General features: G+C 40.4%; 2 protein-coding genes across 2 annotated transcripts; both read left to right on the top strand.

Moving 5' to 3' along the window:
* Positions 1 to 660: 660 nt before the first annotated feature.
* stip1 (stress-induced phosphoprotein 1) lies at positions 661 to 8,444 on the top strand. Its single transcript, XM_076750732.1, has 14 exons — positions 661 to 905; positions 3,866 to 4,075; positions 4,173 to 4,314; positions 4,672 to 4,813; positions 4,999 to 5,164; positions 5,270 to 5,396; positions 5,824 to 5,926; positions 6,411 to 6,531; positions 6,686 to 6,782; positions 6,878 to 7,002; positions 7,121 to 7,157; positions 7,305 to 7,408; positions 7,797 to 7,969; positions 8,073 to 8,444. Exons 1-14 carry the CDS (start codon positions 897 to 899, stop codon positions 8,143 to 8,145), a joined length of 1,629 nt encoding a protein of 542 aa, XP_076606847.1. The 5' UTR covers positions 661 to 896; the 3' UTR covers positions 8,146 to 8,444.
* A 2,095-nt stretch (positions 8,445 to 10,539) lies between these two features.
* On the top strand, positions 10,540 to 23,404 carry rps6ka4 (ribosomal protein S6 kinase, polypeptide 4). The gene is made up of 18 exons (XM_076750333.1): positions 10,540 to 11,539; positions 12,671 to 12,742; positions 13,237 to 13,304; positions 13,733 to 13,883; positions 14,072 to 14,187; positions 16,000 to 16,107; positions 16,271 to 16,351; positions 16,667 to 16,770; positions 17,017 to 17,167; positions 17,271 to 17,432; positions 17,644 to 17,769; positions 18,420 to 18,553; positions 18,689 to 18,782; positions 18,952 to 19,122; positions 20,201 to 20,392; positions 20,479 to 20,638; positions 20,822 to 20,985; positions 21,101 to 23,404. Exons 1-18 carry the CDS (start codon positions 11,452 to 11,454, stop codon positions 21,311 to 21,313), a joined length of 2,355 nt encoding a protein of 784 aa, XP_076606448.1. The 5' UTR covers positions 10,540 to 11,451; the 3' UTR covers positions 21,314 to 23,404.
* The last annotated feature ends 1,027 nt before the right edge of the window (positions 23,405 to 24,431 follow it).

Genomic DNA, 24,431 nt, shown 5'->3' with positions numbered 1-24,431 from the left:
CTGCCACTGAGAAACAACTATATGGATCGGCAAACAATTTGTGTTATTGATCAGACTATTTCAGATGAGAAACAAAACTCTCCATACTGCCCTTTGAATCTCATTCATCCTGGCTCTGTAGTAGAAATCAGGGTGACAGAAGCCTACATTTGGTCCCCTGTGCTGGGAATGTTTGGATCTCCAGTAAATTGCAAATCATTTATTAACTTCCCACCTATACTGACCACACATAGTCTGCTGTGACTTTGGCTTAATAACATAGAGATTTTGATGAGCACATTGTCTACATGGGGCTGAAATTTTCAGAGTTTGTCACTGAGAGACAGTCACATACACCACAGACCACCGACAGCTGTGGTAGTGCCAACAATGGGAAGCCTGGTTGTAATTCTCAATGGCCACTTGCATCTCATTTTGTAAAACTGACCTTCTGTAAATCATATGATGGAGATGGAATATCATATTATGTAATATAATAATGGCATATAATAAAACAACCATCTTTTAATGACAACAGTGTATAACATCATATAACCTAATACTGCAAATTCCCATTACAGTCTATAGGTCCTAGTCATGAATATTAAGAGATCATTTCAGATTTGCCCTTCCAGCCACGGTTCCTAAACTTCCTGCTCTGTCTCCAAATCTTTATCAGTCAGTCAGCTCTGGACATTCAACAGAGCATGTGACATACATCTTGTACACATCCTTGGTTTTTCTGTCGTCTTCTGGAAGTTTCAGTCACTGGGCTATATATTGCCCCCTAGCACTCACGTAAACCCGATCGTTGATTACGGATTTTCATCACTCAACCTGGCATCCTGCTAGTTGTTCAGGGGGAGGCGCTAACGTCACACCGCAGTAGTTTCTGGAAGGAACCTCATGCTTGCACCATGGAGAAAGTGAGTGTCCTGCAACTATCTTCACAATGACTATTTCAGACCTGCGTATTTAACAAAGATCTATGTTTTTCTCAGAGTTGATGCAATTTTAAGACTATTTATGGTAATAAATGGGAGGTTATTGTAGTTAGTCACCTCTTTACACTGCTATTTCACTGTTTGCTAATATGAAACAGCTAACGTTAGCTAGCTTGTTAGTTTAGCGTCAATCCGGTAGTAATGTGCTGTAGCTGTTTGATTGATGTTGTCTGATGGCTTGATGATGTTCCCAAACACAAGATATTTTGACAGCGCTGGTCTGCAGTGTGTCAAAAGTGTATTCCAAAAGTGCAAACTTAGCTAGGTTAACTGATTGTCAATTTGTCCACAATTGAGGCTAATTTACAATTGCTCACCACAAGGTTAGCTAACCGTTAAGCTAACGTAACGTTATGTGACTTAAAATTGTCACAGCTGCTTAGTCGCTGAACATGTCACAGTAAGATTTGCCATCATTTTGCCCTTGCCTGTGCCTCAATATAACGAAGCAGCTCGTAAACCCCCAGCAAATCACCGGCAAGATACCCCTAAGTAACGCTAACTCCTGAGTTAGCAAGTACCCGTTCAACAGCTAACGTTAGCTCACAATGTGAAGGCCACCATTAATAGGGTGGTGGGCAAATGAAAAGAGCGATTAAGTCCTAAATCCATTGTTTATATGTTGTGTCAGAAGAACGACAGCTCAAACTGCGGCAGGCAGTGAGCGTGGAGCACATGCTGCAGGAGTATTTTTGGATCGGCCCCAGCGTTGTCCTCAGTGATCCGCACTCAGACCGGTGGATCATTCTCGATGCACACGGCGCCGCTGTCATGGCTACAGCCGCATTTTGTCGTCCACTGCCGCGACCTCTCGAATCTTCTGCAGTTTGATAGTTTTAAGTATTTGTAGCGATTCGTTCAATTTTGAGATAACACCTCTGTTTTCAAGGAACAAGTTATCATGCCTCTATGTGCCAGTCATCATAACGTAACAGGCAGCGCCGCTAAACGTAATACGTGCTGAGGAACTTTTACAAGTCAGAAGAGGGCAGGGCGTTATTGGAATTTCATATGTTTAACGTTACATGGTTATTTGTTCAGTTATGCAAATAGAACAGACATTGTCAATCCTGTATCTTGTTTCCTGCTTTTCCATGGCCTCACTGTTTTACGGTTATCACCTCAGTGCTGTACCGTGTTGTTAGCTAATACTTTCTGGGTGATTGTAATTGATCAGAGTGGAGTAAGATTCTTCCACAACCACATTGTCTCCATCCCTGACACTTAAGTGACCGGCTCTCATGGAATAAGGCAGGCTCCGTTTTTGTCTTTGACAGTAGGTCTAATCATTTGTGATTCTGGATTATGTGTGCATTCCTAATGGCTTTTAAAGTGTGCTGGGATTTCCTGATGCATCAGTGATCCTGTCCAGAGAACAGCAGCATCACCATCATCATCAACAACAACAACCAGAACTCACTGAGATTAACGCTCTTGTTCATCTCTTCCTTGAGTTGTCCTGAGATTAATTCTGTATTCATAATGTTATTAAGTACAGCCCTGGTTTTCCAAGTAGGCAGCTGCTCACATGGCTTTGGGATAAACTAATTGTGACTAATGTCACTGATTTAGTTGCAACTTATTGGATGGTTAGGTAAATGACTGAGAAATATACAGGACTTATACTAGAAACATTACATTTGTTTGTACTTCTTCAACTTTAATGACAAAGTTTAATAATTTTATTTTTTTAACCAAAATCCCAGCCTACAGTGTCTCAGAGGATTGCAATATTGCTGTGTTTTGCCCTTTTGCTTTTCTAATATTTTAAGGTGTTCAGATCAGATTACGTCAGTGGAGGGAAAGCCATGCCAGTCAGCACACCTTGTTCTTAGTCGGGGACAATCGTCAATGCACATGAAGTGTTGCCACATTAACTGTCAAATGAAGCCTGAGGGGATCAAGAGGCTCTTTGTAAAACAGAGTGGCGCTTCTTTCTAGTGCTTGACCGATGAGGGTTTTTCAATGTTTGATGCCAATATTTAGAGAGCAGGCCTACTGATGGCTGATATATAATGCCGATATCATGTTTTTGTTTTTATGCATCTTATAAAATACGTTTAGTAATAATAACAAATGAGGTACAATTGCTGAACATAAAGGAACATTTTTTTAACACTAATGTTATTGTCTTTATTGTCTCCATTTGCTTAAGTAGATCTACACTTTACATAGCATTTTTTTAATTAAAAAGTGTCCACAGGTAATCAAAAACTAAACTTTGTTAAAAAAAACACTTATGAATGAAAAATAAAGTTTTATTGCACTTAAAGACATTATTCAGCTCAGTTTATACTTGAATTTAGCGCATACTGTGCAGTTGCAGTGTGATAACTTGTCAAACCACAACAGTCAACCAACAATCTGTACACTCTCATACTTTTCATTTTCTCCCACCCTCTCTGGTAGTATCATCATTATGCTTTGCCTTTGCAAGTCTGAGCAGGCCACACAGACTGTTTCTCAATTTAAAGTACCCTAAGCTACCAAACACTGTGTTGGTCTAAACAACAGACAGTGTTTATTTCCTGAAACAGACCTTTTAAAAAGTGGGGTCACCGTTTCAGATTTGAACCTTCTTCCTTCCAGGTCATATTGTCACTCTTGTAGAGTAGATTACACCTGGAGGCCTGTGAATGTACATTAACAAAATAAAGACACATTATCTCTCTGCATCGCTGCTGCACCTGTCTGACGTGAACAGCTGAGTGCTTGTCAGTTTCTTTCTTCACTTCTGCCAGGAGCAGCTGCGAAGGATGTCTTCTCTGTTGTCAGATCTATATTGGGATACTAGTTTGGGGATTGTGATAGAGAAGTCAGAGTGGGAGTATTGTGAATTTGTCTCTTATTGCTTAAATTGATTGTATCTTCCTGGCTCATAGGTTTCAGCACTGAAAGACCAGGGCAACAAGGCGCTGAGTGCAGGAAATATTGATGAGGCAGTACGTTGCTACACCGAAGCTTTGACCCTTGACCCTTCAAACCATGTCCTGTTCAGTAACCGCTCCGCTGCCTACGCCAAGAAAGGCAACTATGAGAATGCTCTCCAGGATGCCTGTCAGACCATCAAGATCAAGCCGGACTGGGGCAAGGTGAGTTATCATTTTTGCAGTCATTGTTCTGTCTATGAGATAGGTAGGAATTAAAATGGAGAAGTTAATTTACAATCTTTCAATTTTGATCAACCAGGGCTACTCCCGCAAAGCTGCAGCATTGGAATTTCTTGGCCGATTGGAGGACGCGAAAGCAACTTACCATGAGGGACTCCGGCAAGAGCCAAATAATCAGCAGCTAAAGGAGGGTTTACAGAACATTGAGGCCCGACTTGCAGGTTGGAACTGCTGAATTTGTGATGTCTTTTATTCTACAGAAAAAGTGGCATTATGATGTGAATATTGTATGACTCACTTTTCCCTCCTACGTGTTAGAGGATTTAGAAATGGCTGCTGACGGGATCACTAAAGTAGACTCACATAGTGAGTGCTCAGGTTTTCAAAAGGAGAGTAGGCAGCCCACTTGTGTTTTGAGTGTTATGATTCATTTAGACAATGCACAAGTAGTGGAGGTCACAGAGGAGAGGATGCTCTGGTGAATTTAATCCGAGACCAGTGCAAGATATGTGGGCACCCTGAGTGCTTCTTTGTGACCGTATGTGGTACACTAATAATCAGGAATTTTGTTTCACCAGAGAAATCAATGATGAACCCCTTCGCCATTCCCAACTTGTATCAGAAGCTGGAGAATGATTCTCGGACCCGTGAGCTACTGTCAGATCCCAGCTACAGAGAACTGCTGGAGCAGCTCAGGAACAAACCGTCGGAGCTCGGCACGTATGTGCATTTTCAAAAATGTGTCAGTTTCAACAACATTCTCTGATTTAAAACTCTCAAATTGTGAAAATGGACCAAATTAAAGTGTATCGGAATAAAATACATGTCAAGTTGAGTTGGAAAACATGCAGTAGCCCTGAATAGTGTGGTTTAGAAATGCATATGTTGGTCTGACTGTTTTGCAGGAAGTTGCAGGATCCCAGAGTGATGACCACCCTCTCTGTGCTGCTGGGACTGAATCTCTCTGAGATGGAGGAAGAGGAGGAGCCCACTCCCCCTCCTCCCCCCAAACCCAAAGAGACTCAGCCACCACCTCCCAAAGAGGAAGACCTTCCTGAAAACAAGAGGAAGGTAAATCAGTTTATCCTGCTTTCCATTTTTGAGTTTTCAGCCACTTTGCCCCTTCTGGTGAACCCCCACTGAGTTTTTTAATCCACTAATATCAATTTTTAACAGGCTTTGAAGGAAAAAGAACTTGGGAATTCTGCGTACAAGAATAAGGACTTTGAAACAGCGCTGAAACACTATGAGGAAGCAGTCAAACATGATCCGACCAACATGACCTATATATCTAATCAAGCAGGTACATATTCTCATATGTTGGAAAACAAATATCAGCCTGAATGAAACAGATAATTCAGTATTTCTCATCTATAGAATGAATCTGGGTTGTCCACCGAGAACAATTCTTGGATCAGACTTTGTGATTGGTTGGAGTTTCTGCCACTGGGCTGTCTACCACAACTAAATCCTCGTAGGAGGGAAAAAATCTGATTATCAACAACACTATTTTTAAATGCAAATGTCATTGATGTGGGTTTACAGTTTACAGTTAGTGAATCGCACAGAAAGTTGGAATGCACTGAAATACTGACCCAGTAGACATAATTTATTTTTTATTTTTTGGACACCAGTTCAACTCAGTTCAACCAGATTTGAAAACAGGCATGATCAGAACTTTTAAGTTACACAAAATGTTCAATGTGTACTCCTTTGTGTGATCCCTTTAGCTGTGTTCTTCGAGAAGGGAGATTTTGAGAAGTGCCGAGAGCTGTGTGAGAAGGCCATTGATGTTGGCAGAGAGAACCGGGAGGACTATAGACAAATTGCAAAGTGAGTTCTATAAGAAGTATTTGTCTTTTATTATTATTATTATTATTATTATTATTATTATTATACATTATTTTTTTCTTGCTTGAGTTACTCTACACACACTCAGGTTAGAGGGCAGTATATTGTGGATTAACAACTGTTGAGGCCACAGAATTTATTTAGTCTGGATGGTAAACCACATTTCACCAAGCAGCATTGACAAGAATCATTGCGTTGTCCAAGAACCACTAGGTGGCAGTGTTGCTCCATTACTTCCCAAAAATGAAACAAAGATGTTGAATTGGGACACAAATTATGTCTGTTCACCTTGAGAATTTTGTTTGAGAGCACAAAGGTAGAAGGTTGTTTGTTTCATAAGGATCTGTATCACTGAACTGTCCTTTTCTTCAGTGAAGAGCTTCTTCAGCTACTGAGACAACAAGAACCATGTCAGATCATTGCATTGCATGTAATGACATTTATCTTCATCGTTCTCTTTTTATAGGGCCTTAGCTAGGATTGGCAACTCATACTTCAAGCAGGAGAAATACAAAGAAGCAATTCAGTATTTCAACAAGAGTTTGACAGAGCATCGTACTCCTGACGTCTTGAAGAAGTGTCAACAGGTGCAGTGCAAGCTGGTTCTCCTTAATGATTCTAACTCACGTCATTAGACAGTGTTCATTTATACAACCTTTTAAACTGATTTTGGAAAGTTGCGTCAGACAAGGGATGAAAACATAACTCTACTTACATCTTGATACTATAACTGGTCGGCAGGCAGAGAAGATATTGAAGGAGCAGGAGAAACTAGCCTACATCAACCCTGACTTAGCCCTGGAAGAGAAGAACAAGGGCAACGACGCCTTCCAGAAAGGTGGGTGTAAAAGTTGCAGTGCTTTTTGGTCGGTCATTGTCATTTGATTCTTCTTTTAAGAACTTGTTTGAAGATGAACTCTCTCCTTTTCACAGGTGACTACCCCTTAGCCATGAAACATTACAGCGAAGCCATCAAGAGAAACCCCAACGATGCCAAACTCTTCAGTAACAGAGCTGCCTGCTACACAAAGCTGTTGGAGTTTCAGCTTGCCCTGAAGGTACAGTGCATCTTCTTTAAGCATGTCTGTGAGCCAGTTAATGAGATTGTAACCTGACAACAGTGCCTCTTCTTTTGCACTTTAACAATGACCTTATGATCATCTTTTTTTATGTCAGGATTGTGAAGAGTGCATCAAACTTGAGCCCACCTTCAGTGAGTAGGAAACTTTGTATTTATCACTATTTGATTCACATTCTGCTTGAAGAATTTCAGGAGTAATGTTTTATACTTTTTATAATTAAAGTATATATTCAGGATATATTCGGATTTTACTCCTAACGTGAACACATCTGTCCACAGTCAAAGGCTACACACGCAAAGGTGCTGCCTTGGAGGCCATGAAAGATTATTCAAAAGCTATGGATGCTTACCAGAAGGCTCTGGAGCTTGACTCTTCCTCAAAGGTATGTTACAGGTCACTACACGGTTCAGAACAGCCTGGGAAAATCTGACGTTTTGAGGTCTTGAACACTTGAGATGCTGTATATTCCAAATGTTTTTGGGAAGGAGTATAAATAGACTAGTGGATTTACATGATATTGTCCAGTAGAACTCAACTATCACAGGTTAAGTACTTAAGTTACCTATTAAAATAATGGGTCATTACTGGACTTTTTTTGACCGGACACCAAAGTCATGTGAAAATCAGTGTGAATTGTCTTTTCTTGAAGTTCTAGGTACAATTATCTTGTCACCTTTTTTACTGAGCACCAAATCTATGAAACTAATCAAAAAGTCTGAAAAAGTGACATTTTCAAATACTTTTTCACCGTTCGCCTTCTCCATCTTCAGGAAGCCACAGAGGGCATGCAGCGCTGTATGGTGAGTCAGGCCATGAGGAATGACAGTCCTGAGGAGGTGAAGAAAAGGGCCATGGCTGATCCTGAGGTGCAGCAGATTATGAGCGATCCAGCCATGCGCATGATCCTCGAGCAAATGCAGAAGGACCCTCAGGCGCTTAGCGAGTAAGTTACCATGTTTTTGTGCCACTTTCTGTCTCTGCATGAAGCATATTAATGGTTGATAATGATAATGTTTTTTTTTTTTTTTTTCCTGTTTTATCCTCAGCCACTTAAAAAATCCAGTTATCGCTCAGAAGATTCAGAAACTCATTGATGTTGGACTGATAGCTATTCGTTGATGACAACCAATATCCAGATGTGTGAGGAAACTCCAAGACAACAGTGGAACAAATGCGCAAATCCCTCCAAAATATTACATCCTGTTTTCTTGCCTTCAAATTCAAAATTATATTGGCCACTGAGACTTTGTGTGTATGTTATGTTTTTTAAAATCAGTTTCACAACTTTTGCATTGTATTTCAGAAAGCATCTTGTGTGTCATCAGAACTTCAGGACTTCAGAAAATGCCATCTGAAAACTGGATTCACGTGTATAGATGCTTAAATACATCTTAAAATAAACAGCACAGTTCAGTGCACCAGCATGCTCAGTGTTTTCAAAGGGAAATCCACCTGAAAGCAATTCACATATTCCTCGTCCCGTGGCTTCAGGAAATGAAACAAAATCGAATTTCTACGATCCAAATCAAAATCGTAAGGTAGATCACAAATTGAACGGGTCATTGTTGTCAAGTCTCATGTCCTATTTAAGGCTTGACTGAACATGGTGCTTTAAAGTTGATCTGTCACTCTGTTTTCCTTAGTGCTTCCTCTCTTTTGGTCCTCTCTCACACCTCGGGTAGAAAGCTGAATCTGTCCTATCAACTAGCCATGCACATGTTTGATATTAGTGTAGTACTGATCCAAAGTCTTTGAAATTAGTCTTTAAGCCCTGCTGTCTCTGGTGTACTGGTTGAGGAAAGTGTTGAGTGTTTCCTTTATTGTGGTGGAGAGACAATGGATCCAGACAAATTGGAACAGGAACTGGAAGAATGCTACTCAATGCCTTAAGATTGATCCCTCATGATTCGTTACACAAGTGCATACAGCAGTTAAGCCCGCCAGGTTATTGTTTCTGTGCTAGTCAAACATTCAACACTTTGACGCCAATTGAAGTATCAGCAAAGACTGTCAGTAAAAGTCTTGAGAAAACTGTGGAAAATTCACTCTGTGAGCAAGAGCATGGGTTGACTTGACACAATAATCCTCACACAGTGCCATGATTTGGTAATTGGGTTTAAACTGTGTGCAGGCAGCAGGAGGTGTGTTGATAATTGAAGTCAAAGCAGATACTTCAAGCTGATCTCAAATCTTGGCTTCCCAGCTTGAGACTAGAGGGCTGCTGTACAAAATGGGACAACTTGCCTCGCTTGAATATTTCAAGATGATGGGAATAATGTGATAGTTAAAAGGGTGGATTTACCTTGCTAAGACGACAACTATTGGTTGAGTAAAGGGGGTCACAATTACTTAATGATGCATCTTTAATGTTTGTCTGCTTGTCTCAGAGTACTGAAGGCCCACTGCTACCTGTCATCACTTCCTATTGTCTGTTTTGTCCTCTGAGGCAATTCTTAGGGAAAATTGTACCAACCTCCCACAGCAGCAGACTGCTCGGCATTTGTTTTCAGAGCCGAGATACATTTAAGTGTTAATATTGCTATTGACCATTATGCCACATGTGGCTTCAGATACCTCAAAGTCACCGCGTTGTCGTAGAATCTCCATGGTTTCCAAGAGGGACTCGAATATGCTAGAAATGAACTGTGACACCGTTTTTCTTTCCACATCAGAGTTGCTCCATCTGGAACTTTCTAGAACTTGTGACACAACACAGCAGAAATGGGAGGTGTTGGCATTTTTACCATCAAAGTCATTATAATCATAAACTGCACACAACAAACGTGGAACTCTCACATCATGTACAGGAAACTGTCCCAGTAAGTGTAATGTACTAATGGAAGTCAGTTGTACTGTGAAATATACAGTATCTGAATGTATTTTAAAGGTCGGTGGTGGCTTTTTTTGGGGGGTTCTAGAAATGTTGACATTGAGTCAGTGCACAAGTAGACTACATTTTATACCAGGATCTTAAACATCTCACAGTACACACACTGTAAAAAGTCAAATGGAGAAATTCTTCATACAAATGTGTTAATATTCATGCTTTTCAACTTTTATATGCTCGACACATGAAGAATAAAATAACATCTTCAACACATTGTTAGGCATTTGTAGTATATTGGTAAATAGATACCACTTCAGACTGCAGACATCAAAGTTGAAAGTGTGCCTTGTGTCACAAAGGTCTATAATATAATTTACACTATAGCAACACGAACTATGATAAGTGTACACACAGAGGCACAAAGAGTGTGCATGTCAGCTGTAAATCTAACAGTAATTAAAAAGTGCAGAGGACTTTGGGGCCCAATAAAGCTCTGATGTGCCACTCAAGGCCACGGATGTATTGCCGTAGACCCACTGTTCTCAAACCTTTAGGACATTCCAGTTAAGTTATTTTGTTTTATATGATGAAGAGATGAACACCTGGGAATCTACAAACTTGTAGAAAGGCCCGTCAACTTCCACTCTTGAAACAGGGTCATATGTGGCCGCTGTTCTTGATGCTCCGCCCACCCCGACCGGTCACGTGACTGACCGTCGCCCAGGTTGTGTCGAAAGCATCCTGGAATTAGCAGTTAGCTAGCCGCTGACCAAAAATGTAAAGTGGGTGTAAATTTTAGAATGGGCGAATTATTAACGTGGCGCTAGTGGAGAGAGAGAAGATAAGGAGCTACACAAACTGGTCTTTGCAACATGGTCTGAGAGCTGATTTGTGAAGAGGCCAGTGAACATAGCTAACTAAATATTAGCATTAGCTAACGTTCAAACTTTGATGGGCAACAGCAGCAATTCGTTAGCTAGCTGCTACTTTGTAAATGTACTAGCACTGCGGCTAGCTAGGTAACGTCTTGTTATTGTAGCAGTTGTGCCAACTGTCTAGCGTTGTAGGTGTTAACATACTGTCTAACAACGCGTAATTTTGATTATTTTTCTTATCGAAAGCAAGCGTTAATGTTATTAAGAAGTAACGTCTGCTAATTTTTGAATCATGACTATTGTTAAGCGGCTAATGCTAACGTTAGCCATTTAAAGTTCGCTGTAACTAATATATACACAGTTACTCAAAATCAGTACTGATGTTCTTTCTCCTTCTAGTGGTGAATTAAAGCGAGCAGCCAGTAAGAAGGTCTTATCTGAATTGTGAATTTACACATCTGCGTTTTCCGATTGATTTTGGCCAATCACACGAGATAAACAATGCGAAACACCAGGATGTCAAACGCATGGGGATTAACGTCAGGACAGTATTGTTTAGAAAACACAGCTGTCCGCTCATTTCGATAATTGTCGTATTCGTCATAATGCAGCTACAATAGATTTTTGTGATTGCTAACCGTGTAGTATAACATACTAAAACATTTTGCTATCCAGTTCATCTTTAACTGTCAGTATAGGCTATAGTCTTCTTTTCTTTAAGTTATGCCTGGGGACGCATCTGATAGTAGCGATGACTCCGATGCAAAAGCAAATGAAAAGGCCTGTACAGTCAAGCTTCAGATCACCAATGGTAAGTCCCACAAACCGTTTGTAATCACGCATATTATAAACACTACGTAGGATGAATAAAACCTTTGCACGTTATGATAAATTCCATCATGTTATAAATTTAAGCTTGTGAAACGTCTAATTTGGAATTATTAAAGCTTTGTCAGAGGCGTTGTTTAATTCCTTCATAGTTGAAAATGATCATAGATGGATGCAAAATGTGGTGCAATACAGCACAACCCCAAAATGTATAATTTAATTCAATCGACACACAAAGTTGTATTCTCAATTTAAAAACAATAAAAAAAAGACCTGTTTTAATACTGTAATACTGTATTGTGTTGCATAACATCATACAGGTGTTTCTATTTTTTTGACGTTGTATCTAGATCATGGATGTCATGTTCTTCAGTATATATTCAAAGAATGTGTTTGAAGGGATCTTACTACCCACCTGTGTGCTAAGCTTGTTAACAGCGTATAGATGCACTGCTTCAGAAGGGAATCCTGACTGAAAAAAGGACCTTTTGTTGTCTTATAGTTTGTTTGTGGACTCTGTATGTGTCCTACAATATAATTCATGGTGAAAATCCACACAGAATCACATAAAGCAGAGAACTGCTGCTGCGTCCTCAGTGAGGTGAAAATTTCAGGTTAGTTGCAGATCTGGTTTACATTCATCAGTGGTGTCACTGCATGTTTTTCAACAGCTGTGACAAGAGAAAGGCATAACTGTACTTACTTTGTCATTGATTAAGGTGTAGACTTAGGTTGAAGTGCAACAACCTATTAGTTTATAGTGGATCGGCATGCAGCATAAGTTGCGATACAGTAGCTGCTGAATGGTAAATCTTCAAAAGTAACAATGTAATACACGTTTATATCAGATGCATGTATTTTGATGTTAGTATACTTGCAAAAAGCTCTAAAAATATTGTTACAGTTTTCTTTGTACAACACAAGGTGCATGAGTTGGGGTAATTTGGCTTGTTCACAATGAAAATCTGGTTTCAGCAAACTTTAAGAGATGCTAATGTATTTTTGAAACACGTCCACCTGTCCATGTAAAACAAAAATGTCTGTTTTTGCAGAGTACAGAAATGGTGCGTGTATACACAAATGTTTAATTGTGGTATGTTATTTCTTCCACTAGCTAACCTCACAGGTCACACTGAGAAGGTTGGCATGGAGAACTTTGAGCTGCTCAAAGTCTTGGGCACTGGAGGCAAGTGTCTACATGAAATATGCAAAATATTAAATACAAATACAATTGTTGTCAAAACTGAAGAAAAACTAGAGTAAGATGTCAGTATGAGCTATACCCTATGCAGACAGAATGTATTTTCCTGCCATGGTTAAATATCTTGAGGACAAAGTGTTTATTATTCATTTTCATGGCCTGTGAGAGAAAGTGTCTCAGAGGACTTAAATGCGGTAGTAAAATATTTCTTTACATTCATATCCTGATTTGGGAGTTGCAGATCATCAGCATGAGTAATATTGGAGTGCTTAGAAGGTAGACCATATGCTGTAGATGTCTCTTGTTATTAGATCCCATCCATAATGAATACCTGTGGGAGATCAGAGAGGCTGTTCTCATCAACAAAACACCATCTGATTAAATTTGGTGTGCATGCATGTTTTTGCACAGTTCAGTTTCATTTTGGTACCAGATGTAATTTGAATGACTGGATGAAATATTTGTTTGTCTTCGTCTAGCTTATGGAAAAGTGTTTTTGGTCAGGAAGAACAGTGGTCATGATGTGGGCCAGCTGTATGCTATGAAGGTGAGACTATTAGTCTGAAATATTTAACTAAATGTGATCACAAAACAGTTTTTTTGATAAAGATGTTAATCACTGAGCTGTGTTTTAAATTCAAGACCGGAAACCTTTTGAAATATTTTAGGTAAATATTTTACTGATTTTGCTTTTAATGATATGATGATATGTCACAAAGTGGAGATTGAGCCAGCATTCAAAAGACATTGAACTATTAGAGTAGAATCTTCTCATTATATTTACATTATGTAATATTTGGTATATGAGGTTGCTTTTGGCTGCTGTATTAATGGATGCATTGCTGTAACTTGCTTTGTCTGGTCTTTGAATTAATTCTATTAAGGATGTCAGTTTATCTGGTGTTGTCTTAAAGAGACTGATGGAACATCACTATTATTCAAAATATAATTTAAGTGTGTTGGTTATTACTCAAGGTGTTAAAGAAAGCAGCTATTGTTCAAAAGGCAAAGACAACAGAACATACTCGCACTGAGAGGCAGGTGCTGGAGCACATCCGCCAATCGCCCTTCCTGGTCACGCTCCACTATGCTTTTCAGACGCAGAGCAAACTGCATCTCATCCTGGGTGAGTGATGCGACACTACAGCCAAATGTGACCAACTCTTGTGTGAGCTGCTGAATAGATGTTCTGTTTATGTTTGTGTCCATTATTGTATGTATGTTAATTGGCATTTTGTGCATAATGTGTTTATGTATTTTTTGTATAATGTCTATTCAAGGTACCTGTGTGTTTGTCTGTGTGTGTGAGTACAGACTATGTGAGCGGTGGGGAGATGTTCACTCATCTGTACCAGCGGGATCACTTTCCTGAGGAGGCGGTGCGGATATATATTGGGGAAATAATCCTGGCTCTGGAGCACCTGCACAAGGTGCGTATCACTCCCTCCAGCTCTATAACTTCAAGCAGCTGTTATTGATTTTTGGATACTTGGGGGCAGAAGAAAGACAAAGCAAACTTACAGAGACACTGCACCAACATATCACCTTGTTTACTGTTGTGGCTGACCCACTGGCTATCGTTTGACAATGATTTAGCCTGTAGGGGAAGCATCCAATGTTCCGAAATTGCATTTCGGGCAAAGTGTTCCTCATCTTTTTCACTCCACGCTGACTGTTGGCCTGCACACAACCAAAGCTAAAATTACTTTTTAAAATACCCAAAGTGTATTATAGAAGTATAACAGTCAGTTTACTTCAAGGTGTGTATACCAAGTACATTTACGTATGCCAGCAACAGACACATATCAGTGTGGCACACAGCAGAGAAGACTTTCCTGTACCAGCGAAACCAGCTGAACTTGTGTTGCAGCATTAAGTGTGGCATTAACATTAAAGTCTGGCTGGATGAGACTACACGAAAGAATGTGAGAAAATAGTCTCCCACATCCAATCTGCTAGTCTGGTTATTTAATTGGCTTCAAATGAGGCTTAACGTTCACATTTTCTCTCGACTGTCCTTCAGTATTAAATACATTGCTCCAGTGGTGGATCTACAATAGATGTTTCCAGCCACATTAGCCGCTGAACATGCTAACAACAAATTCAACAGGCTCACCAGCAAAATAAACAGTAAAGCAGCATAAATGGCACTCATCACATAATCTAAGTTTGAAGTTGATATCAATGATCCCTGAGCTTCAAAGCAGTCTAAAGTAAAATGATTACCACACACACACACACGCACACACACACACACACATATACACACATAGCCTCTGAGTTTTCCAGTTGCCGTTGTTGTTGTGGGGACATTACCATTAAGTTAACCCAATGGGTCTCCACTTCCTTGGATGGTGGGTGTAGATGAAGGCTTTGTGTTGGTTCTTGTAGCCAGCAGCAGAGTTATAGGTGTGCAGTGCTCGTAATGTAACCTTCCACATCTTCATGTCGGTGTCATAGTAAGGAAAATTGTAGGTAGTGGATGTAACTCCAGTTCTATGAGTATGTGCATAGTCTCTACTCACCTTCTAATATGCTAAAGCATTTATTGCAGTAATGATGGTATTACAAAATCATTGTTATTGTTATTATGTTACCTAATGGTTACCTGATTTCACAACAACACAGCCACTAAAACCAGCCCTTAAAGCCACTGGCATTAAAAGATCCTTATTCTTTTTGAAGGATGTGCACAAAACACTCTGTGGAAAGAAGGTACAATGTGTCTGTTTTCAAAGTTGTTTACACTTCAGATCTTTTTATTAATTTGCAGCAGTCTGTAACTTTGGCACAATAGATTCATGATACATAATTTAAATAAATCTAAATATTTACTTTGAAAAACTTTGTAGATACTTTCAGCTTGTGGAAAAATCACCATTCACACAAATTTTCCAAACTGGTTGAAAACCGTAATGTTGACTTTTATGAGTTGTTCCCTTGAATAGTATAAATAAAACCCTTTCAGCAACAGCTTCTTTGGCGACTGCTATTCTCTTTTCCTGAGGTGCCGTTGCAATTAAGGGTTTGTGCTTCAGTTTGTGTTGCTGTCTTCGCAGTTGTTTACGTTGACAGTTCCAGCATTGTAACTACTGAATGGGACTGAAAAATGCTGTGATGATGAAAATAACCAGTAGATAATAGACCATGTTGTTCTATGTATACTACATGCCGTCATTTTCCACAAATTGCGACACTTTAAATGAATGCAGCTGGTGACTTTTCACTGTGTTTTTGTACAGCTTGGGATCGTGTACCGAGACATCAAATTGGAAAACATTCTACTTGACAGTGAAGGCCATGTGGTATTGACAGATTTTGGACTCAGCAAGGAGTTTCTGGAGGAAGAGGTACATAAACACGATACACAAAATCCAAACATAGGAATGCATGTGCATGTGGACAGTGATACGTGGAATGAGTGTTATCTGTTATTGACATCATAACAATATTTCGTTCATTTAAGGTTTGTTTTTACTGTTATACTTTATCTTCCCTTTCTCCTTGTTACAGAAGGAAAGGACCTACTCTTTCTGTGGCACCATTGAGTACATGGCACCTGAAATCATCAGAGGGAAAGCCGGGCATGGCAAGGTAAATATAGGACAGTAAGGCAACAAGCACTGATGTTCAGTGTTCATATCATTTTGGTAGATTTGGTCACATGTGAGGATCTGTGCTGTAATTATTCAGATGATCTACTTCTTCCATTCCAATGCAGGGTGGCAGGGAGTTGGATAGTGACTTCAACATTTAGTTGTAGTAGTGTCTTGTAGTAGTCTTGTGACTTTGGGTAACTGTGGCCCCTGTGCAGAGCATGTAAGAAGAGGCGTAGAAATCACATCTTCTTTCAACACTGTGTGGTCTTTTCCTTTTATGTAATTCTTCTGAACCTGTCTTCTCTTTCAGTCGGTAGATTGGTGGAGCCTTGGGATCCTGATGTTTGAGCTTCTGACAGGGGCATCTCCTTTTACCCTGGAGGGAGAGAGAAACTCCCAGAGTGAGGTGTCAAAGTGAGTGTTGCTGACTCCACCTCTACCTTTAAACATGTACTCAAATCTTAAACCAACCCTCCTTATTCTAAAGTCATAAAAACTATCTCAGCTATTGTGTTGGGGGTACCTTTTCCTCAACCATCTATGTAGCACAACTTGAAATTTCATAATTTAACATGTGACAGTATGTCATCACGGTGTTATGCTAACAAAATGGGCGTTATTTTGTTTCCCTGACCCTCTTTTCCACCCCTGTCCTGTCAGGCGTATTTTGCGCTGTGATCCACCATTCCCCTCTATGATTGGGTCCACTGCTCAGGACCTGCTGAGGAAGTTGTTGGTGAAAGATCCCCACAGGAGGCTGGGCTCAGGACCACGAGGGTCTGAAGACATCAAAGCACATCCCTTCTTCAAGGTCCTGCCTACCGCAACTGCCAGTCACTGGAATACCTCTCTTTGCCTGTGCCCTCCTCTCATTCATCCATAACGTTTCGCATCTGCTCTTTGTTTCCTAACAGGGCCTGAACTGGGCTGACCTCGCACAGAAGAAGGTGCCAAGTCCTTTCAAGCCAGAGCTGAAGAGTGAGCTTGATGTGGGGAACTTCGCTGAGGAGTTCACCGGGATGGACCCTGTCTACTCTCCAGCAAGCACGCCGCCAAGCACTGGTCGCCTGTTCCAGGTTAGTCCTTGTTGTCTCAACTCAAGTCTCAACAAGCCTCATCATAAATGACATCATTTAATGCCTTTTCTGTTAATACAGTTGTTTAGTGTAGATTCATGTTTTTTGAAATGTGTGATTTTAGCTAGCTTGCTCTCTCTCTCTCTCTCTCTCTCTCTCTCTCTCTCTCTCTCTCTCTCTCTCTCTCTCTCTTTCTCTTTCTCTCCTTTAGGGTTACTCCTTTATTGCTCCCTCCATCCTGTTCAATAAAAACGCGGTCATGGGAGACTTTGCAGAATCCCAGGTTGGTGCTGATCGACCAGGTTCAGCATCTGTCCAACGCAGTGCAATGTTAGAGGTACGGGTCTTGGCCTATAAAGCCATTTTTGGTTAAGTTTTAAAATTATTGGGGCATTAATTCTTCTGTACCTTATGGTAGAGAGGCAGTTTTGCAAAAGCAGCACATCTTTGTTTGAAGCCTTTCTGTTATCTAGACAGATCATCTAAAAAAAGGCTCAGCAGTGTTTTTAATTAGGACAGACAGGAAGGACGAGAGGAAGAGAAACTAGTTTGCGTAGCCTAGTTTATTAACCAAAGTTTGCTCACCTTATATCACAGTACTTTTTGTCATATTTTGTCAAGGCCTCAGCAATGCTCAAGAAATATCACAATTATCAGGAGACTCTCTTCTGATGGCGTTAAACAGTATTATAGTATCTGTGTAGGGATGGAAAATCTCATGTCAGCTTGTCTAGCTGATGTTCATCATAGAGAATAGAATTATATCTCTATATATAAATCCAAGCATGTTTCTCTGTAGCAAACCCTTCTCAGGGACATAAATATTGACTTTTTAGGGTTGTATCACACGTTGGTCAATGCACACCAAAGTTAGATTGTTGTTACAATGCAGGAGGCCACATCCTGTTGCACAGGGAAAAATAAAACAAACACAACACATCTCCTCTAACAGCTCTGTCTGACTCATACCATCCCTTCTTTGTTCAGGAGTCCCAGTTTTTCCAACACTATGAGCTGTGTCTTCATGGGCCACCTCTAGGTGAGGGCAGTTTCTCTGTGTGCAGGAAATGCCGACACAAGCAAAGTAACGAGGAGTACGCTGTCAAGATCATCAGCCGCAGGTGAGTGGAGATGTGACTGCTACACCGTCGTAGTAATAGCTTTGGCTCCGTGCTTTACAGCATCACTGTACCGCCTGATGATGTAAGTCTCACAATGCCCCTGTGAACATTGAGTCTTTCTTTTTTGACTGTTAGAATGGAGGCAAACACTCAGAGGGAGATTGCTGCTTTGAGGCAATGTGAGGCTCACCCAAACATCGTCAAGCTGCATGAAGTCTATACTGATCAGGTACGGTGGAGGAAACCCACAGAGGATGACGTGTACAATTGCTGACATACCATTAACAATACAAATAGTGAACCAGCTGTGTGCACTGTCAATCATTGCATATTAAGGAATGTGCAACAACATAATCGTCGTGTAAAGTCTTCTCTTTGCACATGTCCCTCTCTGTCAGTACCACACGTATTTAGTGCTGGAGCTTCTGCGAGGTGGGGAGTTGCTGGAAAGGATCAAGAGGAAGAAACTCTTTGGTGAGGCGGAGGCCAGTCAGCTGTTACAGAGCCTGGTCTCAGCTGTCAGCTTCATGCACGAGGCTGGAGTTGTGCACAGAGACCTCAAACCAGAGGTAGGCTGTGTTTTGATCAGTTGATTCATTCCTGAAAATATGCACGGTATCTCATTTAGAAAGAACAAAAACAAGCCACGTGATGACTCTAATGACACACACGCGTGCATGTGCGATTCTGTTCATATGAAAACATCAGTCCAACGTTATTACAACCATAATTCTGCTGTATCACATCTTATTAAAAATGCATTTCAATGATTAAAAATTGCCAGAGAAGTTATAAATTAGAAAGAAAGCCATGGCATGTTATTGGCCTGAGGAGTGTTTTGAGGAAGAGAATTAGTGGGAATGAGAACAGAGCGAAGGTCTAATTGTCTCAGTATTTTTCCACTGTGAACTGCGTGTGTCCTGTGCACCCCGAAGACGTCTGCCAGAAACTGTCTGCATACAGAGCTACAACCGACCAGTATGATGCGTGGGAATGTTAGCGTGGTTACTTTTGCAGCTTCGTTTGCACATGATTTAATAGAGGTAAACAGTGGACAACAGTGGATAATGCCTCTTTACTGCAGCGCAGCACTTTTTAAAATGAACACTGCAGATTTATCACGCACATTTTCGGCCGTCTCAGATGGCTGTGGGATTTAATTAACTGAAGGGGAAGGCTTTCATGTAGTATAAAACAGCTGTGAATGACAGATAGTGGTAAGAACCAGCCATTAACTTTTAGTTCTGCACAGTGTTTTACGGAGACGCCAGTCTTAATTGCACAAACTTTTATTTTTGATGCCAATCTAAACACATTTACTGTCCGCCATCTCTGTGCATTTCTTCTTAAGTATTGAGTTTGCGCTCGTTGACTGACTCCCCAAATAATGAATCATGGTGAGATGAGTGATGTGGAAATAGCTCTTGTCCGCCAGCATCTAATGTAATTTTCACTAAAATATCAAGAGCCAAGTTTGTGGTGCCTCATATGTACGAGATTCCCATCTGTTTGTCCTCTACTCCCACCTTTACACCACATACGGACACGATCCAAAGCATATTTCAAAGTTTAGGAACGTACCATTTTGTAGTGTTTACTTCTCTTGAAAAAAGAAGTGATAATGGACTTTAATTGTTTACTTTTCAGAACGTGCTGTTTACAGATGAGGGGGAGGACTCAGTGCTGAAAGTAATAGATTTTGGATTTGCCCGCCTGTGCCCTGCAGGCAGCGCCCCCCTGCAGACTCCCTGCTTCACGCTGCAGTATGCTGCACCTGAACTTTTTGAGAGTGCAGGATACGACAAAGCCTGTGACCTGTGGAGTCTCGGGGTCATCCTGGTAATTTCACCTTAAACTCTTAATTCTGTCACGTCAGTAAGGCTGAATGAAGTACTAATGCCTGCGTGTGTGTGTGTTTTCATCAGTACACCATGCTGTCAGGTCAGGTGCCATTTCAGAGTGAGCAGCGTGGGATGACCTCATCATTTGCGGCTGACATCATGCAAAAGATAAAAGAGGGCGATTTCTCATTGGATGGGGAGGCCTGGAAGGGCGTATCAGAGGATGCCAAGGAACTTGTTAAAGGTTTTTAGTGACGTATTTGCTGTTTGGTTTAGCTAATAGGGCCACATAACATAACTGTGATGTGATGCTTTCAGGACTTTCCATTTAGCAGTCAAAGAATGTTTTTTGTCTGCATCTCTTATGCCTTGTTCTCTTGTCTTTGTGCTTCTCTGTCTGTTTTAACCCCTCCCTGTGTGATTTAAGGCCTACTGACAGTGGATCCAGAGAGGCGTCTCAAACTCTCTGATCTTAAAGAGAACAGCTGGCTGCAGGGTGGAGCCTCCATGTCCACCACTCCTTTGTGCACCCCAGATGTGCTTGAGTCGAGTGGGCCTACGGTCCGCACCTATGTCAATGCCACCTACAAGGTAATAGCATTGAACACCTCTATAGGAAATGTGCTTAATATGTTTAATCTTTTGTTTCATCTGTATGTCGTATATGTTTTTCATCCTTTCCTTGTCTTTTATTTTCCTCCCTCAGGCTTTCAACCGTGGTAAAAGAGAAGGCTTCTTCCTGAAAAGTGTCGACAACGCCCCCCTCGCAAAACGACGGAAGCTGAAGATGACAAGCACAGGTGTAGAGACCCGTTGGAGTTCATCCTCTTCCTCCTCCTCTTCCTCCACTTCCTCCTCCGCCTCTGCAACAGCATCCAAAGCGCAGCCAAAGCAAACAGTGACCCCAAAGCAGAGCTAGCCTAAAACAGCAGGGAAAACTGGTGGAAAAAACAAACTCGCGCAAAGTTTTCAATACAAAAATTGAATTCCAGTTTTTAACAGCAAAGCAGCCTCATTCATCATGCCATATTCTCCCCAAACCAAACATGTATTTTCCTTGAGTGGCTGGAAGAGAAGTTGATTGAGGTCTAGCTCGGCATCTTTAAGATGTACAGAAATCTGTGGCCTTGAGAAAAATACTTACTTATTCAGTATTCTACCACCATAATATGGTGATATGACACACTAAAAATTAAAAATGAGATATTTACCTATGTTCACTGTGGGTAACAAACAGTGCCTGGCTATGTAGGGATAAAGGGAAAAAGGAGCCATAAATGAGCAGAAGCCATATATACAGCAAAGCAGTGAATATATCAATTGAGCCGTTGTGAATACACACAAATTTGCGAATAGCAAATGAATAGTCCTTCTGGAAATTAGCAGGCTTAACTCTTTGACTGTATCGAGTTATTTTGAACCCTGCCACACCTATAATGATTGGCAAAGAAACAGCAAAGGTTTGGCCACGAGTGCTGTGACACGTGTAGGCACTCTGCTCTGTAAAGAGAGCAGTTTAGTGGAAGCCTACTTTTTTTGTTGTTGTTGTTGTCGTTTCTCAGTTGTGCAGGTTGAGCAGAAATCGAGGTGTTTGCACTATATGCAGAGAATGTAAATGATCAGATGTAAAAAAAAAAAAAAAAAGAAAAAAAAGAAAAAGAAAAAGAAAAAAAAAAGCTAGTTACTGGAAGGACTGAGTGCAGGGAGAAATGCTTGTGGTATGTTTAATCAGAGGAAGACAAAATTTTCTCTGTTGGAAAGATAGCAAAGCCGTCGAGCCTCCAACACACTACCAGCTCCACAGATTCCATTGGACACGACGTGAGCGTACAGTAGCACCTGTAAAGAGCGATGGAGAAGCAGTCATGAATTACAGTGTGATTATCTTGTCACACTTGCTGTAAATTACTCGCATTATTGTGCCGGTCTGGAAATCTCTAGCATGCTAACTTGCTGTGATGATTAACTGTCAGAACTTTTTCTATATTTTTGGTATTTCGGGCTCACTAAGGAAGCATCAACAAGAATGTTTTTATGCCACTAAGTGCGGTTGAGTGTTGGCACGAATATTGGAGCAAAATCCATTTTGGTGATTTTGTGTGAGCGTCGCCTCTGGCTTGTGAATTTTAAAAGGGTGTTATAATTTTCTGCTGCCCTACCAGACCAGTACTACATGCGGCTATCACAAATACAGTCTGATTCAGTGAAATATCATTACCCCTCAATTAAGCTGGGCTGTAAGGGTCACCCAGATATATCTTTTTACACGTGGTTTTAATACATCATATGGCTTTGCAATTCAAATTATGTCACAGAATGAGACACATAATAATGATTTTAATATGGTTCTTGTGAGACCAACCAGCGAGACCTGGTGTGTACATACTCATCCTTGATTTAGAGCAAAAAAAAAAAATATGAATGATGAAACATTTGTTTTAATGGTATATTCGTTTCCTGATGTAATTATGTTTTTATTGGCCGTTTTCTTTTTTTTTTTTACTTGTTGCACAGTCAGTTGATCAATTGAACACATTTCAGCTTTAAAGGTGCTTTCACTAATATTTATTACATGTAATTGATTTTAATGCTGTGGTAATGGGATTGATGATGACATTGTTGTGTACCAGCACTGTGTGTGTTTGCGTATGTGGATGTGGGTGTGTGAGAGCATGAGTGGCGCTGGGAGGTTGGTTATACTGATATTTCTGTACCAGATGAAGCATTATTGCAAGTTACTGTATTATTTTCTTGTTGTTTGCCGCCTTTGTCTTTTGAACGGTAACTGGTTTGTTGTGTTTGAACATTGAAATTTTTTCTTAAGAAACTGTACTTTTATTGGTGTTGATATTCTTTTTGTTGTAGTAAATGACATCCCTCTCTTTCTCTTTTTTTTTTTTGAACATTACTATTTTACTGAGATGCACTGTCACTGATGTCATAACTGGGAATTTATCTTTTGCACCAAGATTTTTTGGTCGGTGCAAAATAAACATTACTTTTAAATAGATGCTGGTGTGTCTTTTGAGTGTTGTAATTATTCCGTAAATGCTTGTGACCACAGTGCTCATTAGTTTGAGCTCTGTCAGCATCAACTGCAGTGAGATCTGTTAGTACTGACAGTGGGACTGGTACGAAGTGCAAACACAATAAATTATACAGGAGGTTTAATAACCTTTCCATTGCTATTCCAACAGCATGAATACTTATCAGCCAGTTCCCCCTGAAATGATGGTCGAACTGCCAGAATGAGACCTTTTACCGCAGATTGAGATCAGTTTGAATTGCGGAGCCATTTATATACTCAAAATCCACTATGTTATTCAAATATATCTTAAACTCCCCATTGATTTTAACATCCGTTCACAATAGGCCAGTCACCACACTCAGTAGTGTTTGAAGTGGCTTTAAGAGTTCTAAACCTCTCTAGTCTGAACAACTGCCATCCTTTTTTTGCACAAATAAGGACAACATTGGTGGGTGAGTGGATTTCTTAGCATCTTTATTTTATCTGATCCTCAGCCAGGTTGCAGAACAGCTCCCCTCTGGGTATGACTGTATTTCATCTGTAAACAGTGCTGCTCTAAACAGCTATTCATATGCCATCATTACCAACCAAAGACAGTCTGTGGCTGAAACTGAACACAGCGTGTATGTTCTTCTGTGGTCTTGATCAAACTTTTCGGTTTCCCCAGCATTCATAATCATTGCTTTATGACGACAGCTTCATTGTGCGTGGGTGCTTTGTATCCTTTCATAGTACTTGTTCCACATATCTAGTTATGAAAAACACTGAATTAACCACAAATGCAGTGCAGTGATTTTTTTTGTTTGTTTATTTGTTTAGAACTCCTTTTTAATTCAGCAGTGATTTGTATTTGGTTCACAGGTGGCACAGGCAGGCTTGACTGTGCAGAGAACCGGCATGGTGGTAGAAAACTGTTGAGCTTTATTCTGTTTACTTCTGTTCCTTGACTTGAGCAGCATGTCCTTGGAAGTCTCATGTTGAAATCATTTACTTGATTTCTTTTTTTCTT

This window comes from Chaetodon auriga, chromosome 15 (genome assembly GCF_051107435.1).
Source record: "Chaetodon auriga isolate fChaAug3 chromosome 15, fChaAug3.hap1, whole genome shotgun sequence".
Classification (NCBI taxonomy): Eukaryota; Metazoa; Chordata; class Actinopteri; order Chaetodontiformes; family Chaetodontidae; genus Chaetodon; species Chaetodon auriga.
Note: the sequence above shows the minus strand (reverse complement) of the source record. Positions and strands in the feature narration are given on the sequence as shown.